Consider the following 20376-nt stretch of genomic DNA (forward strand, 5'->3'; position numbering starts at 1 on the left):
TGAAGTCAGGAACAGATCTGGGCTCTGGCTCAGCTAAATGAAAAGACAGCCACAAATAATTGGACACCATATATTCAACTGAACCGTCAGTCTCACAACCTGTGCAAGACATGCAAATTTTCACAACCGGGTGTTTATTTTTTTTTTCAGGTTGCACAATCAATCTGTTAAATTATGTTTTATCAGGTCACAGATCATATCGTAATAAGAAGATTAATAAAGACTAAAAAATTCAACATTATTATTATTATGAGTATTCTAACACAGTGCCCTTTCTGTTTTCTCCAGGTCTGGTGGTGCGAGAAGCCAGTATAGAAATCACCCGACAGCAGGTGGAGGAGCTTTTTGGTCCTGAAGATTACTGGTGTCAGTGTGTGGCCTGGAGCTCAGCTGGAACCACCAAAAGCCGCAAGGCCCACGTCCGCATTGCATGTGGGTACACAACTGTACACACACATGTGTAAAGATCAGAAGATACTACGTAGTTTATTTACACAAAGGCATTTACCCATAGATTGTGATCATCCATGCATCCATCCATGGCTTCATGCCTTAAAACCAACCATTATGTTGCTTACCAACGTCTATTTGGCTTTGTTGGCAAAAAATTTAAAAAGACTTAAAAAGAAAATAAAAGTCATCAACTAACTTGTAATGAATGCAGAACCTTCAGAATTGTTTCTACAGAGAATGATCCATGATTGGGAAGATTGGTCTGCCATTAGCAGCTTCCTGTTATGGTCTGGTGAAGAATTTAATATGACAACAGGGAGTCTGACTATAAGGTCACCAAAAGAACACAAGCCAGACTGGACCTGACCAGACTCCATGTAAATGTGGGAGACAGGGTTACAGTGTAACACTGCGTTCACAATTATCACATGGAAAAATTGTTTAAGGATGTTTGAATTCAAACACTCCAGGGAAATGAAAATGCTCTTTGTGAGTGATGGTGACCTGATTGTACAGCAACGATGTAGCAAGGGAGTTGAGATGTTTTATAGAATTTTTATAGAAACCCCTGTTTGTTCTTTCAATATCAACCTCATATAACCAAATGGATTATCCTCAATGGCGAGAGAATTGAACGCATAACAGCAGTTTTTCAAGCATCATTCCTATGGTCAATACAACCATAGAATACAGCAGAGACTTGTCCAAGTTCTGAAGTTATAGAGAGGTGAAACAGACAAAAGAATACCAATAGCAAAATAAACCTCCTTTCCCCTGGTTTACCCAGCTTATACTGATCGTGAGGCTCTGTTTGAGTGAATTTTTGAAAGGACAACTGGGGACTTTTATAGAGTCCATTCAGAAGACATTTCAAAGAAACTGCGCACACTCTCATGTCATTCTTGTACGCGATAACTCTAACAGACATGTAACCTCAAAATCTTGTTCTCCCACGTTGGCCTTATTCATGCTGCAGAGGAAAATTCATTACGTTCACCCTCGTTTTATTTCAAGTTACTTTATCTTCCTGTAAATATGTCTCTTTTCCTCATATTTGCAGGCGTGGATGGATTGATTTTGGGCTGTCTTTAGTTGAATTTTGATGGAAGCATGTGTGTGTGTGTATGTGTGTGTGTATAAATATATATATATATATATATATATATATATATATATATATATATATATATATGTCCCTCTCACCCTTGTGGGGTGGTGTCATCCTCAAGCTTGGGTCCTGGGACTCTGAGGGTTCTGCACAGTATCTTAGCTGTTCCTAGGACTGCGCTCTTCTGGACTGAGGCTTCAGATGTTGTTCCAGGAATCCGCAGGAGCCACTCCTCCAGTTTGGGGGTCACTGCCCTAAGTGCTCCTACTACCACGGGGACCACATTAACCTTGACCTTCCACATCTGTTCCAGCTGTTCTTTCAACCCTTAATACTTCTCAATCTTTTTGTGCTCCTTCTTCCTGATGTTGGCGTCAGCTGGAATCACCACATCTATCACCACTGCTCTCTTCTGCTCTTTGTCCATCATCACTATGTCCAGTTTGTTAGCCAGCAGCTGTTTGTCGGCCAGGAAGCTGAAGTCCCACAGGATCTTAGCCTTGTCGTTCTCAACCACCTTTGGTGGTATGTCCTATTGGGATTTGGGTACTTCTAGTCCATACTGGGTACAGATGTTCCTGTACACTATCACAGCTACTTGGTTGTGCCTTTCCATGTATGCTGAGCTGGCGAGCATCTTACACCCTGCTACCACATGCTGGTCTGACTCTGGGGCTTCTTTACATAGCCTGCACCTTGGGTCAGATCTACTGTGGTAGATATTGGCCTCTATTGCTCTTGTACTTAGGGCCTGTTCTTGTGCTGCCATGATCAGTGCTTCTGCGCTGTCTGTCAGTCCAGCTTTATTCAGCCATTGGTAGGTCTTCTTGATATCAGCCACTTCCTCTATCTGACGGTGGTACATGCTGTGTAGGGGCTTGTCCCTCCATGTTGTCTCCTCCTCCTCCTCTTCCTCCTCAGGTTTCTGCTGTCTAAGGCATTCACTGAGCAGTTCATCTGTTGGGGCCATCTTCCTGATGTACTCTTGGATTTTTGATGTCTCATCCTGGACAGTGGCCCTGATGCTCACTAGTCCTCGGCCTCCTACTAGAGGCTGTACATCATCATTAGCATATACTGTGTATGTATTTATATATATATATATATATATATATATATATATATATATATATATATATATATATATATATATATATATATATATATATATATATATATATATATATGAACACACACACACAGACACACACACACACCCAGATCAAAGGTTTGTGCTGGGGCCTATCACAACTGACATCGGGCTGGAGGAGGGGTCGCCAGTTTATTGCAGGGCCACACAGAAAGACAAACACCCAGCTGCTCTCCTATTCATACTTACAGTCAATTCAGCTTGTCCAGTATGCTTTTGGAGGTAGGAGGAAGCCAGAGAGCCGAGAGAGAACAGTCATGGGGAGAACATACAAACTCTGCACAAAAAGGCTGCAGGGGCAATCGAACATTTTTGCTTTGAGGCAACAGTGCTACCACTGTCACACTGTGTTGCTCTCAATAATTTATTATTTAAAAAATTATATATATATATATATATATATATATATGCAAATTTTGACCTGCAGATGAATTGCCTTCCTGCCATAACTCATATTTCATTTTGCCTTGGTTTGTGAGACTACTTGAAGAAGAACAGAGCAGCACTACTCTTCATTGTCCAAATATGTGACAGTGTTTTTCTGTCTGTCAGCAAATAGATAGTGACACAGTCAGAAAGTCTTACTAAGCTCAGCTAATAACATTCCCAAATGGAATAGGTGTTCCTCAGGGTCCAATGAAAAGCAGGTAATATGCTTCTTTTGCTTTGGTCTGGATACAGATACAGTGAGTCACAGATGCCGGCAATGTATACAGGTTTTTGAGAGTTTCCCTGGTAAATATGAAAACACATGCAAAATTTAGACATGGCACTGAAGGCCACATTGTTTATGAGCTTGCCTTCTCAGCAATTTTAAAACTACTAGCAGTCATGTACGAGCATAGACCTGCTTGTATGCTTAAATCTTTGTCTGTGAAAGTTTTCTCTGCGTCACCTATGGTTCCGGTATTCTCACCACGCTATTACAATATAGTGGCAGCTGCCAGCTAGTCGTCTTCTTTTTTTTTTAATTTTCATCTCTTTTTTCCTCCTTCTTCTGTTTATTGGCATCATTCTGATCAATTTTTGTCCTTGTCGATCAAAGTGGATCAATAAGGATCCAAAATCCTTGAATATTTTACCTTTAATTAGACTATGTTGCTAAAACTACTATACAACACAAAGACAGAAAAATAAGTATTTTGCAGTATCCGTAAAATTTAGACTGTTAATTGGTTTTAAATGGTTTGTCTTCTTCACATCAGGGCATTTAACCCCCCCCCCCCTTCTTTGAAAGCAACATTTTCCAATTAGGGTTGACAGACCTCATCTGGAGGCTAGTTGGAGCTGTTGCAGTGGAGCATCCCTGTAAAAGGCTTGAAAAGGATAGACATCAGTTTACTGCTTTTCTCAACATATTACTCTCCCATCTACAGTTTTCTTTCTGTTTATTTGGACTTTTTCTGTCCCTCTGTCCTTCAGTTTCTTTCTCTGTTATAACATTTATTTTTTCCTTAACCAGATCTTATTACACTCAGCCCCCTCTTGCGATAACCTTTTACTTCAAATCGACCCAACCTCCTAACCTACCCTGCTTTCGGCTCCTATTTGGATCTACTGTTGTGATTAAAATGCTTCCTGGCAGCTCTAGCTTGCTGAGCAAAGTGTCTTTTCTATCACGCCATGCAATAGCAATTCAGCATTTCTTGCCCGCATTCCCATATTCTCTCTCCACTCATTTTTTTGTCTTTCCACCATCCATTGCCTCATCCTCTTTGAAACTTTTTTCTCACTTTGCTCATCGTGTGCTTTTTATTTAGGTCTGTCGCTTCTTCTTCTTTTTTTCGTGGTCTCCAACATCCTCAGGATGTCTTATCTGTCAAATTAGCACTTCAAGGCGTTAACTGCATGCACATTGTCTAGCTAGATGATGACAATTAGTGTCAATGCTGCAGAGGTAAAAACAGACAATCTGAAATTAAAAATTTGTCGGTCTGTTAGAACTGGACTTCATAGATGAGTAATGGGTGTGCATCCAGCTACATTCAAACATATAAATCAGGTGAACACACAGTAATTATAACATTCAGTCATGCAGTTTTTCAGGAACATACACACATGTGGGGTAAACTCACAAACACACACACACACACACGCAAACACACACTCAATGTTTTCCAATCCCAGACACACTCAAATTTCAGATGATGACAATTTGTTCTGCCACCTTACCCTGAGACATGTGTGCATAGCAATCAGGAGTGCCAACACATCGGAACACAGAGAAACACAGGAAACTCAAGCAGCTCCTTGTGTCAAAGGGAAAATGTGTAAGTGAATTTATACTGTGTCTTCAACAATGCAAATGTCTCTGCTGCATGTGTTCATGTTTTCCTTCAAGCATGGGTGAGTTCAATGGGGGAAATAGTGTCTCACCTGAGATTTCATGTCTTTGATTTTGAGCATTGATTACAACAAGGGACAGAGCTGATAGCTCATTGCAGAGGTGGCGATGCTGTGCACTTACAAAGGGAAATGTGAAGCACAATAAGATGCACAATATCTTCACCACAGATAATGACACAGATTTATCATTAGGTAGCAACCTGCTGTTAAACAGCACAACTGTGTTTCTGCTGATCAGAACCATGATCAGTGAGTGAATTTTACCAAATTATTTGCTCAGACTTCTGGAAGGTAATGCATTAAAAAAAATAATTGCATTCACAATGAATGCAACACCAATTTTCATGGCACTTTATCACCTAAATTGAAATTTCTACTTGAGCAAATCTCCCTTCTCTTGTGTCATGAAATTCATGTCCTTTGCATTGCTTGGCAGGAACTTGCAGCTTTCCATTGCTTTTGTATGTAATCCCACCACATAAGAAAATCTGCATTGGGTTTGGTGTGAACACAGCTTTAATCAGACTAAAGTAATTAGAAGTGAAGGATAAAAGGAAAATGAATGCATTGCTTGACATTAAATGATGTCCAAACAGCCACACAGCCTACACAGTTGAGTTACATACTCAACCCACACATGACAAACACACTAGAAGCATTCCACCAATGCCTGGCTTGTCAATTGTGACACGTGGATCTGTCAGGAGTGTAGAGTTGTCGAGAGTGGGAAGTTTATGAGCTGAACACACAAGGCATCAAAATTCATTATCTGCTGTTTCTCCATTCAGTTTAGTGCATCCATGTTGTGCTATTTCACCAGGTGACAAAGAATAGAACTAGCTATCTTTCACACTATGAAAGTGAAAGAGACCACATATACACTTCAGAGTCACATGCAGAGCCACACATGCAGTGAGAGAAACAGATTAACTTTAGTAATGATGGTGTTAGATGACCACTTGAATTTTAACTGATTTCGAGAAAAAAACAACCTTGAAGGGAGGATAAATAGCCTAGATCAGGCATAATGTGAGCTTTGCACACTCCTGTCTTCAAATTAACAGTGAGGTACCAAGAAGCTGGAATCACCTATGCAAAAAGTTGGTGCTCCATCTTTCATAAAATTGCTTAAACCTGTTTTTAGCTCACTGCAATAAAGCCATTTATAGCATATATACAGTATATAGCATTTAGCATTTATAACACCTAAAACAACTGGAGTAGGTTTTCCAACCGTTCTGGTATGAATGTTTCTCAATAGCAAACCATATTGCCCCAGTAATCACCCATAGTTTAAATAACATTTAGAATTTTAATTAGTTTTGTGTCAAAATAGCATGCTTAGCAGTTTCATAAACAGATAAATAAATTCCAATAAAAACCCAGTTATCCATGCTGTTTCCTTCTGCATTACCCTTATAAACTGTCAGTGGAAAACTTCCCTGAATGACATCAAGACAGCCTTTACAATTTAGCTTTGAGAAAGACATCATGAGAGTCACAAACACTGAATAAACATTTTACAGTGAGCACCCATGATGCACGTCTGTATGGATATGTTGTTATGATTTGTTACCATCCCTGTAAGCCACTGAGCTTTTTCCCAGATGTCAAGGACTGCTTCAGCATACTCTTAAGTCTCACAGTGGTAAGCCACACTGTTGATTTATGACACAATAATGAAGTCACTTCCTAAAGTCCAAGTGCGAGAAATGTAACATATGTGCTTTACATTTCAAAGGTTATAGTGTAATTATCTGACGATTCAAAATCAGATATTTCAATCAAACAACCTTCTTTCCTACCCACATTTGAGTTGTCAGTGCTTTGGTTTATTTCGCAAACCAGGAGTCAAAAGCAGCATTGTTCTTCAAAGTGCTCCTGCTATATCAGCACTTTTTTTTTTTTTTTAACAGGCTGTAGATGGAAAGACCTTGGCTGATGGTTTGAGTTGATCACAGGTTGTGAAGTGTCAAAATGACAGGGTAGAGTGTTTGGTGAAAGCACTGGTCTGAGTGAAGAGAGACCCTCCTCACAAAAAATGTCACACACAACCCTGCTACATTACATTTAAAGTCAAAATCAACTTTCTCTCCTTCCTGTTTTTGAAGCTTTAGTTGACGAGGAAGGCAAACATGTAAACTCTGATAGATTGAAAAGATGAATGACCATAAACTGCACCATTTACAGTATAGTTATTATTACAGTACAGAACTTTATTTTGAAAATATTATCTTTGAGTTGAGATTACATGAACCTAATAATAACCCTATATCATATACTTTATATTTAAAATGATTTAATGTTATTAATGACTCCCAGTAGAATTTTATAATACCATCAGATAAGCAAATGTCAACATTTTTGGAAATGCAAAGGATATATATATATATATATATATATATATATATATATATATATATATATTTTACAAAAAAAAATCAAAATCAATCAAAATATGAATGTAATAATAATAATAATTAATTAGTAACAATTAATATGTAATAAAGCCATACTATGGTATGCCTTTATCTCACATTACAAAAAAATGATTTCAGATTACCTTCTGTGATGCTTTAAAATAGGTTGATTGAAAACAAAACTGAAAGTTGTCTGGCTAAATAATTACAAAATCACATAATTTCAAAAATGTCTTTTCAAACAATTGCTCACTTTAAATCACTATAGTTTATTATAATACACTGTGTAGCACAAATGCTATACGCATAACTTCTTTGTTGCTTTAAACCCTAATACAAATCTGTGTACATCTCAAAAAATAAATATCCTTTTGTCTGACACAATATGTTACTATTTTTTCAGTGTATTGTGCTGTGTAGACACCTGGACGTCCAAACCGTTTTCTCTGAGACTGAATGGGAGAGCTTTGCTTTCTATTTTCTTCCCAAGCTTCTTACATCGTTCATTATTGCTTTTGCTGCTCCACCAGGGGAAACCGTTGTAATTTGGCATGAGTAGCATGCAGGAGACACACACATTTTGGATAATTGCTCTGAAATGTGCTTATGTGGAGATGCCTGAGGCAATACGCTCACCACAGAACAGTGGAAGAAGTTTTAGACAGAGAGGGAGAAAGACACAGAGGGAGGAGGGAGAGAGAGGGAGGTGTGGAGGCTGAGAGGGGCTTATGCAAGTAAAGGTCATTTTTGAATTGATGCTTGCACTGCTTAATTGTGTATATCTAGAGCAGTACACTGAAGAACAGTTTACAACAAGGTGGCCTTCCTTTTTGTTCAACCTTATTGTAGTTGTTTAGTGACTTTGTCTGAGCTTTTGTGATATTTATGAAGATGCATAGCATTTTCTGTGTTTTACGAGTGAAGTGGGGTCAGTGAAGTGATAGGACACAGCTGTCCATCCTCTCCTGTGCACATATTTCCCGTAGGATATATTTGCACCAATGCACAAAAACACATGCCTAACATTGACATGAATTCAGAAAAAACAATGACAAGTCAAAACTGTAGCCCCTGTTTTTCCCTAAAACACTCAAACTCTTGACTCTCATTGCTCAACTATGCATGCAGTATGAGAAAGTGGTGAAAATGTGTTTTGGTGATAGCTTCTTAGTCGTGTGTGCGTGCGTGTGTGTGTGTTGCCCACTCATTCACCAGAAATTCTGCATTAATCTCTCCTAATTTCATTCTCAAGCATAATGGGTATACACCTCCACAAGAAAGTCCCCATTTCACCATCTCACTGACTAATCAAGACCAGGAAATTGTTCCTCGAATTCCTTCGAATTCGAGTTCCTCGAATTCGCAGGCATTCTCTCTGTGTCCATGGTTGTTGTTGTTTTTGAGGTTGCATGCCTCTCTTTTATCTTACTGCATGTTTCACATCATTTTTGCCCTTGTTTGCACGCATGTGTTATTCTTCATGTTGTGTGCCTGTTACCCCTCACCGTGACTTAAACTCATTCTCTTTTGCTCCTCAATGACTGTCCATGCATGTTGTGTGGGTAGCCATGTGGTGGATTTGGGGCTAAAGCTTTGGGTGATTACTCTCATAATGAACAATCATGCTCCATTTAGGCTGTCATCCCTCACAGGGATTGACTGTATGATGAAGTAATATTTCAGCCTGAGCAATGCTGTGTGTCCTCACATAACTCTTTCAACAAAGTTAGTTCTGCTCTCTAATAATGATTAGATTTATATTAATATTTACATAGAAGGGAAGAGAATTTTTGAAATCTTTAAGGCTTTGTCATTGTTGTATCTCTAAAAAGCAGACATGATTATATCGGACGCTTCATTCACACATACTGATTCCGGCATGGCAGGCTTTCTCTGGTCACTTTCAAGCCTGTAGCTCATCTCTAGCTCTAAGCAAAACCAATTTTCTGTTGGCTTTGCTTGCTGATTTGTTCCCAACATTTATCTTTCAATATATTAAAATTCATAGTACAAACATAATACACAAACTAGAAAGGATCATTGATAGTGGTTTCTCATATCCAACCTCAGCCGTGGTCTTAGTGGGTTTGGGAACATGTTTTTTGGCTCCTGCATGAAGAAAAACATCCTGATCTCTCTGTCTTACACAATTGGGAGAAATTGAAGTCCCCAAATGGGTTTAGGGGACATAGTTTCTGGCACTACCCAGACTATTGTTTCAATACACTAACCACTTTACAAACTCTTAAAAATGTACACATAGAAAGGGGTAAACTAAACATACCAGTATTCCAATGTGATATATATTTAATTACAGAAGCAATTCAAGGAAGAAGTGATTACTTTTTTTAATTCCAAAAATTACTATTAAAATTCTAATGCCTTGCATCCAATTACAGCAGGCACTCAATATATACCAGATGTCTTGCGTTGTGAATTTGGATTCTCGAATGTATTCTTTGCATCCCAACACCAACACACACGCTGAAATGTACTTCAGATGTTTACCCTGTTCCTTTTGACAGCAATAATCACACAGTAGTATCGTTACCCAGACGTCCTGTAGGTGGGCCTAATGGGTATTGGTCTCGATCCACCAATATTTACATACAACCAAAGTAACCGGAGTAGCCTACTTTGTTTAGTCAAATTTACATTTAGACACATAATAAATGTCCCGCCCCCCCCCCAAAAAAAAATGTCACAGGTAAATAACAGAGATATGACTTTTTCTGAAATTATTTTAGAATGACATTTTAATCGTTGATGTTTGCTCCCACAGTTGAATTGAGTTTGTCATTGTCTTCAGTGCTTTCTCTGCAAGGACTGACCACAAATGGATAAATAAAAATCACCTGGCATAACCAAACAATAAATACAGTACAATATACACCAGGATCAATAATAATAATAATAATAATAATAATAATAATAATAATAATAATAATAATAATAATAGTAACTCTGTCCATTGTGCAATGAACCAGGCACACTTGTTTCTTGTGTCCAAGTCATTCCTGTTTTTTTCTTTTTCTTTTTTTAACACTACTTGCAATCATTAGATCATCAGAGAAAGTTTGACATTAAAAGCTCAGCAAATATTACTTTGACCCATCCAGAATTTAAATGTTGACTTGTTACCTGGAATGAGACATCTGACATTTCTTGCCAGAACTTTCTGAGATAGACTTTCTAGAGCTTTGAGCATAATACTGAATGCAAATTTCCAATTTTGTGCTTGGAATGAACTTATGACTTGAATAATAATTGTTAATAAGTATGATTGCTGCAGTTTAAGGCATATAACTGTACCACCCATCTGACCACATCTCACAATAGTAGTGCTTGAAGATTTTTTTAGTAATAAATTGTTCGTTTTCAACAAATTTGATCAGTTTGCTATTTGGCTTCTGTTTATCTCTTTTTACTTTTGGAAGCCAGACAGATAATTTTGTTTGGTTTGTTTTTGTTCATAGGACTGGGATTGTGATAGAGTATATGCAATCGAAGACAGATAGATGGCTGTGATGTTTGATGGATTGCTGATTAGTTTGGGATAAATTGGGCAGATGGATTCAGATAATGCATGGTGCATTCACTGACCTGAGTATCTATTACAGAGTTGGATGTAACGTGTTGTCGACATGACAAAACACATTGAAAAGTAAAGGCGAGGCAGGCAGGTGGTTTGGGGATTAATGTGAGGGGCTGCTCCTGTTTTTCTGTTTCTACCTCTGTCCTCACCTCTTTGTGGATGTCATCTTTCAACCACCTACCGTTCTTCCTTCCATTCTTCCTCCTCCAATTTTACCTTTCCTTCTCTTTCACTATGTCACTGGCAGGTCACTGATTAAATTCCCACAAACTGATTCAAATTTGACTGCTTTAATGTTAAGAAATGTTCAAGCTTGTCTTTTTGTCCACAAATGATTTACCAGAGCTGACAGATAAGCTGAAGGTACACCAGGGAACCAGGGGTGTTAAAGGACACTAAGATAACCCACACAACACACACGCATGCACGCACACACACACACACACACATACAAACACAGTGACCTCCAATGAAATTTCTATGTATGGCTTAAAACGTAAAGGACATAGGAGGGAAGATTTATCTTCTATAGACACAGGAATGATTTTAAAACAAACAAAGTTACCCTCAAACTCTTTGAATTTTTAGCTATTGATTGGGTCGGGTATTGCAGTGAATTTCCACATATTCACATGGTATTGCTTTGGAAACTGTCCGAACTTACTAATTTACTTACTTCATGACATATTACGAAACATTCCTTTTTTTGATGGTTCATAGACATGAATTACAATAACACACAATGGATCATGTATTTCTTATTTCAAATATACTTTATGCTTTATGACTCTTATTTCACAATAGCAGCTGTGCCGTCAACACAGCAGAACCAGCATATGATGAAAATGTATGACATTTTCTTTAAAAAATGCTCATAAATTTGATGTGATTAGTATTTAGGAAATACTTAGTTCTAGTAACTTATCTTCTGTTATATTCAGTTCCATCCAAATGGTTGAGGGCCCACCCTTCTCCTCCTATCCTACTCCAATCTACTCTATACCTGCCCATCATTTATTCTCTTATGCCATCTTATCATAACCTTTCCTGACCTATGTCACTGTAATACATATGAGGTTGCCCTCACTGGAAAAAAATTACTTCCTATCCTATCGTATCCCTTTTTCTTCTTTCTTTTCCAGTCCCCCTTTTTTAATCATTCCCCTACCCTCTCTAAGCTCCATCTTTAACTTTTCTTATCCTATCCCATTCATTCTTGTCCTACTTTTAGCCCATCCTATCCTATCCTGTAATTGCTATTATCTATCCTATCAAATCCCATTCTCCTCCTTTCAATCCCATTCCTCCTACTCTTTTCCTATCTACTCCAATTATATAATTGTTTCTGTCATTCTGCCCTATTCTAACGTGTCGTATCCATTTGAGCGATTCTCTAAGTTGCCAACTCATACATAGCATGTAGGCAGTATAACTAATCATTCTTACATTTACAACAACAAAAAAATCATGGGAGACTTAATGCAATTACTTGTCTTGCTTACCCAATCAAGCAAACAGACATTCTTACATGTTTAATGTATACACAAAATATAATATTTTTAGTTACTGTTTTGTTTTTACCTTTTCACCATAAATCATATCCTTCATTGTACATCTGCTGAAAACAGCTGGTTTGTGTTATTGAAATAGTTTGAATGAATAGAAGGAGAATCTTTGCAGATCCTTTTACCAGGTTATATTCAGCCAAATACACCATTTGGTACCACCTGGGAGCTAAAAAAGAAAATCCTCTTTCCTCACATGTTCTTATTTAGAAACCCATCATCACCATAAATAAAATCACCTTCGAAGTTTTGCAACACTCATCTCAGTTTACAATTTGTTTTGTGGCATTTTCCTTTTGCAGGCAAATTATTTTGACGTGTGTGAAACCATACTGCCAATATACCAATACATGCACACATTATAGCATATAGCTGTGGGCTGGGGGCGGTCAACAGAAAATTATAGAAGGATGTCTTTTATTCTGCCCTATTGCTGGAATCAATTGAACAACACAAGAAAAGGTTTATGAGTGATTATAGTTTTGTGAATGGAAGATTTACACAATGTGTTGAGTAAAAAATTCTAGACAGAAATACTAAACATAGAGAGTATTAAAGCTGCTTGCCATAGAACCATCTATTTTATGAAAAGTGTGTCTTTATGTAGTTTAATGTAAAGATATATGAAGAAAAGTCATGCAGAAAGTTAAGTAAACTTTCCCTCGTCTAATCATCCATTCACCCATAACGGTTTCTTATTTCTTCATTTATACCCTTTAATGCCTTTGTTCATCCCCTCTTATTTATTTCTCCATATGCTGTTGTTCTTACTTACAGGTCTGGCTAATTGTGTTAAACTTCAGTACTGTGAGGGGTTTTTTTCTTCAAAATGAAAACAGCTGAACACTTATTGAAGAACTCTAAGAAAGAAAGGGCAGTGCATTCCATGCTGCTGTGTAATGCTGTCATTTATCACAGCATGTGGACTATTAGTCTGAATCATTTATTTTCTATGATGTGTTTGAGATCTGGAAACTGCAGCTTGTCTGAAGAAAAAGTAAGGCTCCTACCCTCTCATGCAAATCTTATACTACATGCTTGGAGGTACAAGCATGTAGCAAGACAGATTGTACTTAGCTTGTGTATCAATTAAAGCACTTAAAGGAATGATGAGCAATATATGTGTGAACGTGTCTTTGAAATTGTTCTAACTACTGTGTTAAAATCTAAATTATATGTATGTGTCTGTCTGCAGATGCAGAAAAATGCTTTTCCTGTCATATACATTTCCAAAATGACAAAAGAGAAGTGGAAGTCAGCATTTCCATAGCTTTTAGCCAACAACGTCATGGTTATTATTTAACTGTTACCTCATATGTGACACATTACATGGCACCGTCTCCAGAATGGCTTCCTTCACTGTTGAATCACAGCTGTTAGATAATGACATCTGACTCGCCTCATCTTTCCAGATGTGTTCTCCTTTGTGGTCAGTGGTGATGTAGTTTGTGTGTCAGATGAGAGATTAAATGACAGAAAATCAGTGTGAATACATGCAGTTCATCCATTAAATTACAAGCCCTCATGTCAAAGCAATGGATCATTGTTTATCATTTTCACCACAGTCTGCAACTCAATCTCAAGTTTAAATTTCAAGTTTTAATATAATATATACATATACACAATATCTGGACAAGTATTTCTCTCATCAGTCTTAGCAGAACCTCTACAAAGCCAAATGTGCTCTGGATTACATAATAATTTTAAAAATGTTAATTTTCTCTCTCTCCTTAGATCTGAAGAAGTCTTTTGAACAGGAACCTCTGGGAAAGGAAGTTTCTCTGGAGCAAGAAGTGTTGTTACAGTGTCGTCCGCCGGAGGGTGTACCTGCTGCTGAGGTATGTCTATCAGCCCTGTTATCCTCCACCTGGAGTGAATAAAGAAGACAAGACATTGAAAGACAGCACTTGTAGAACCGAACCAGGGAGCATGGTGAGGAGACAGCATGACAGAATGAAAACAGGAATATTTAAAAAGATGTAAAAATAGAAATCAGTAAAACAAAATAACTTGAAAGTGCAGAAAAGTCAGTTCTTAATAATGTGAGGCACTTTTTGAAATTGCCTGGAACTGTAAATGACAGCAGAACAGAGTAGTTAGACAGATGAATGCACTTGTCAGTCTGCAGTAAGAGGTTGAAGGATGCAGTGAATAAAAATGTATTTTTACTCTTTTGACAAATTTTGTTAAATAGCATTTTTATGCCTAGATACTGACAAAAACTTCGGCTGGAAGCATTTTGTTTTGATGTGTTCATCTGTGTGTTCATCCATCTGTCCCATTATTGTGAAAGGCTTAGAAGATTGTCTTGAGACATTGCACAATGCTTCAAAGATTTAATGTGGGTAGTCAGAGGTCAATCTCAGTGAGACCATACAAAGCATGTTTTACTCTGAAACGTTATAATTCCTGCACTAGTGATACAGTAAAAATCCTAACAAATGTCCAGTAAAGGAAATGACAAAGTGAAGCTATTTTATAGCCAAAAGATCAACTCATCTCTGGTGTATTTTAAATTTGGTTGAACATTGATTGGGGACATTAATCTTCGGTGTTCATTTTGACACTGAAGCAATTTCATTCATTCCCTGCCCTGCTGTTCTGTCAGTCACTACACATAAAATGTAAGTTGTCACATACCTGGATGTAAAGTACAAGTTAAATGGTGCATTAAAACACAATGAAAAGGTGATATATATTTGTATAGTTAAATCAAGGACTCATGCCAGAATGTGTCAGTGTCGCAGGGATCCTAAAACTTAATAAATTGTCAGTGAATTGGGCCTGATCAATGTAGCAAGATTAAAATATGTAGGCTTAATTCAGCTCAGGACAATAATTTATAAATAAGCAGAATACTGTAGGTAAGCATCAAATTTTTAACATTTATCCAATAAATAAATTTTCTGAAATTTCAGCATTTTGCACATTACTGAACATTTGTATGGGATTATCACAGAGGATCACAAGAATGGCTTAAACCCTCTAACATTTAAATGTCACCTGAGAACCAAGTTGCTACACAAATTGCATTAAAAAAAAACCCTGAAATTTAAAAAAAGTTTACTTTTTTTTTGGTCTTTTAATCTTTCAGTGATTGTTCTGCGACATTAGGTAATCTGTGGAGAAATGGATGCACTGCTTTGTTCAAAGTATCAGTGTCTGTATCTGTTCTTGTAATGGGGGTTGAATCATAATTTGTGTGGGAATAACTCAGTTAGCATAATAGACTTTATTTGATTAGAGGTTTCCAGCTATGCTTGGAATATCAACAGGTGTGAATTTCACATGCAAACATGTGAATGGAAGGAAAACTACCTCTTTAAGATACTAAATGCCTAAAGTACATCGTCAGGACTTTGGAAATAGTTTCCCATCAAACGTTTTGGATCTGAAACATCCACTTTGGAGGAGCCACACATGTCACTTCCATTCCCAGAGGGTTTTAACTACAGGCTAGAGTGTCATTCACAATTCATATTATTCTGTAATTTCCCTGTTTCATGTGGTAGAAAACCCACCTGAATGGATAAAAAGACATAATTTCATTTAGCTGATCACGGGGGAAGAGCAGTGCAGTGCTTGAAGAGGACTGCGCTGCTGGATAAGGAGTCTGTGAATCAGGTTTCGCTCCTCAGGGTTTGATAGTCGTTTTCAATTGCATTTAAGTACATAGCTCCCCTGAGAAGAGTTGGGGGGGCAGAGAGAAACTAAAGGAGAGGATGACAGAGGTACTCAGATCATCGTACAAAATGAGGGAAAATGTGTCGGGGGAATGGAGAGAACAAGAGAATAACATTTGCGCATTATTATTAATATTTTTCACTCCTTTCAACCCTGTCTCAGAGAAATTGTGTGCATTACTTAATCTCCATGAAGTTTTGACTTCATGCTGAAACACAATCACTGCCTGGATTATGATGAGACATTTTTAGAGTAAATAAAATACATCATGTAGATTTTCATCATAGAATCCACGTAGACTCTACAAATGGACTAAGGTTGAAGTTTAGGAAACATAAGTTTCATTTTTTAATTAATCTCACTGTTTTTTTCTGTACAAAACAGTGTCTACAGGTGTAACTTTAATGTGAGTGCTTTGAAAAGTAAACGAATGCCGTAGCCACTACTCAAGATTATGTTTGTGTAGATGACAAATTAAACACACTGTCAGTGAAGACTTTTTAATATATTCAGTATAAACATTTTTGTGACTTGACAAGCATGTTAACATTTGCTAGCATTTCACAAGTACGTCACTTAAACTTATTTACTGTTGTAAGTTAGTTGATTTCACCAAAGTTGCATCACATTGTGGGTGTTGCTTTGTCTTCCACAAAGTTTCTTATCTCCAGTCTTTCAGACGTGAAGGGTTTTGTCATCAAAACGATTTTAAACAGGCATGACATGACCAGCTCAGAGAGATGTGGGACCTACGACTACTGGAACCTGGATTACATCCTGACCCTAAACTGTGTATGTTCGTATGGCACAAAAGCCCCAACATCACTGAAAGATAATCAGTGACCAAAATGATTAAAACCATGGAAAGGTTGACAGTGAAAAACTGAGTTTTACAAAATGACTCCAGACAAGTCTGCATTTCTTTTTCCTTCAATGATCTTCAGCAGACTGGCAGCCTAATTTCCACCCATTTGAGGCACTATTATGAGGCTGAAGATTAACATATGGAAGAAACTTGCTCAAAGACATCTGAGTTAAATATGTGAAATAAAAAGAGCTCAAAGCCCAGTAGTTATCTAAACTATTCACATCATGAATTAAGTACGAAATACTTTAGCAGTTACACAGTGCTTGGATGCTTTTGGGCATGAAGAGGGGAAATTAATGTGTTTTTGGCAAAACAGAAGAATCACAAGGCCAGGCAGTTTGTCCAGTTTTTGGGAGATGAAAAGGAAATGAATATTGTAGCCATCCTGGTTCACATGAAATCATACCTAAAGAACCTTAACACAAGCTAAGGTGACTTAGTAGTCGCTGCCCAGTGTTACCATAAGGAAATTAGACATTTTTAAACTGAATCTTTTAAACGTATGCGCTAGTGTCATACGTTTAACAGATTAGGGATATTTTGAGAAACTCAGTGGGTGTGTACATACGGTGATTGTTTCACTTCAGCAATTTTTGGGATAGGGAGGAAATTGTGTTGGGGTGATAGACACACCTCATTTTGTGTTTTCCATATATTGGTCTCACTGTGTACAGTGTGCCTTACATATTGGGGCCAATACCAAAAAGTACAAAAAAACAGCCTTTTCGATGTGGCATCAATTTCAACATTCTGTGGGTATAAAAAGCTGGTATTGTTCGTAAGTCATTCCAAGTTCATCATTCAAACAGCCATGAACACATGACGTCACTTAATGGACGAGCAGCACCACCTGGCCATACATCACCTTCAGGTCGGGGGCAGGCAGTCAGATGTTGCTCGTGGACTTGGTGTGTCTTAAAGTGTCATCAGTAGACTTGCATCAAGACACAGAACTACTGGCAGAATTTATGACAGACCCAGGAGTGGAAGGGTACTCAGGTTTCCAGACAAACCATTTGCAACCGACACCGCTTTGGCTTGTATGCCAGACGACCGTTGAAGGTGATTCCACTGACACCAAGACACTGCCATGAACATTTGCAATGGGCACAAGACCATGTGACCTGGACAATGCAGCAGTGGTCCACCGTCCTGTTCACTGATGAGTGTCGGATCACTTTGCACAGAAATGGTGGTCGTCAGCATTGCTGGAGAAGGCGAGGTGAGCGATACAATGAGGTCAACATGGTCCCCAGGGTTCGCTTTGATAGAGGAGGTGCAACAGTCTGGGCAGGCATTACCAGCCGGCGCAAAACAGATTTGGTTATTGTATTGTAGATTGCTCAGTCACTCCACATTCTTACCTTAGAGACATCATAGAACCCATCATCATCCCCCAATTCCGTCAGCGCACCCCCGACTTTTTGTTCATGGATGATAATGCTCCACCACATCGTGCCAGATTGTCACACCTTGACTTCAGGAAGTCGTAGTGCCTCGTATGGTATGGCCAACAATGCCCCCTGACCTGAACCCCCATGTCAGTCTGGGACCAGCTGAAGCAGAGGCTGGTTGATCGTACCCCACCCCCACCTGGCAGAACTGCATGTAGCTCTTGTGGAAGAGTGGAATGCGTTGCCTCAGAACAACATCATGAGGCTAGTGAGGAGCATAAGACGTCGCTTTCAAGCTGTCATTAAGGCAAATAGTGGATATTGTCAATTTTTTTTATTTGGGACTATCCTTGTTATTGTCTAAAATTTGGGGGTAATATATATTAAACTAATAAAAATGGTGTTTCTTCTCATTCATTATTAGCAACATTAGCAAAAAACAAAAGAAAAAAAACAAAACAATTTTTTTAAACTTATTTCATTGAAATTCAGACCAAATAGGAAAGACGTGTGTAAATAGCAATACCCCTAACATTGTGATTAGTGTGAATGATATGTTTATTTTCATGTTAAGTTCATACAAAATCTGATTGGAAACATTATATGACTTTGACAACTTGGAGAGCAAGTTCTTTTCTAGTAATGAATGTCCCCACTATTTTGCAGATACTGGATCAGATACTTCCTACGCCTCTTACAATCTTAATGCAAAAAACCTGTGGTAGGTGATTGACCAGGGGATTTTTTAAACTTCATTTTTTAACATTAGTCTGATTTCCTCTGCCATGTGTGCATTCGTCTTACATGCAAACCTGGTGTATATTATCAGTGCAGTGGTGCTGAGAGCTGCTTCTAAGATGCTTTTAAAGGTCCTGCAGGGTGCCTGCAGGATTTTTGTCTAAAATGACCACATCAGTTCCAGCAGCATGCCCAGTAGAAAGAATCAAGCAGTCATAAATGCAATTTTTAGAACACAGTGCTGCTCATTTTTGCTATGTTTTTCTGTCACACACATCTATATTCTCTGTCACAACTCAAACCCCTTCATTTTAGAGATAAGTTTCACTAATGACTCTTCGCTACCTCTGCTTTATCTGCTTGATGTATTTTTAACACCTGTTTGAGCATATTTGGTCACACAAACACAAAGTCACACACACACACACACACACACACACACACACACACACACACACACACACACACACACACACACACACACACACACACACACAATGACTTTCAGAGCAATTTTTTCACTGTATTCAATTTGCCACTTTCCCCATTCCTTTCTCCTGTCATAATGGAATCTCAGGACAAATGGGTTGGCCTGTCTGCTGAGGCTGATTAGAGGGATTTAGGTTTAAAACCAGCTGATGACCTCAGGTTTTAGCTCTCACTCTTTTCAACTGTTCTGACTTTTCATTTCTCCTTGTTGTCGTATTCTCTTTGCCATATACATTATATATGTTCCCTTTTTGTCTCTTTTCTGCACGTACACAACCATCTGTTTTTTACATCCCGCTTCAAAGCAGTGATGGGTTGTAATTGTCAGTGTTCGTATGTTCGTCCGTTCGTTTGTCTGTTTATTCGTCCGTTCGTTCGTTAATATGTCCACCAAATATCTTCGCAACCGTTGCAGATAGGAAGATAAAACAAAAAAGCACATTAGTCGGGTGGCAAAGGGGATAAAAGTAAGATGACAACATTAACCTTGACAAAACTAGGTCAAAGTCAAATTCCAACTTTTGTACACTCAGGAACCGGATAAGATAGAAAGACGAGGGAGAAAG

General features: G+C 38.1%; 1 protein-coding gene across 2 annotated transcripts in view; it reads left to right on the forward strand.

The window, feature by feature from the left end:
• Positions 1-20376, forward strand: part of unc5ca (unc-5 netrin receptor Ca) — a 220692-nt gene that overhangs the window by 118919 nt on the left and 81397 nt on the right. For both annotated transcript variants that reach the window (XR_011035077.1, XM_068311709.1), the window contains exons 3-4: positions 289-432; positions 14372-14475. Coding sequence is in view for 1 of the 2 variants with exons in the window: in XM_068311709.1 (XP_068167810.1) it covers positions 289-432; positions 14372-14475 (248 nt within the window). In the remaining variant the exon portion in view is untranslated. The remainder of the gene's footprint in view (positions 1-288; positions 433-14371; positions 14476-20376) is intronic.

This window comes from Antennarius striatus, chromosome 3, assembly GCF_040054535.1.
Source record: "Antennarius striatus isolate MH-2024 chromosome 3, ASM4005453v1, whole genome shotgun sequence".
Classification (NCBI taxonomy): Eukaryota; Metazoa; Chordata; class Actinopteri; order Lophiiformes; family Antennariidae; genus Antennarius; species Antennarius striatus.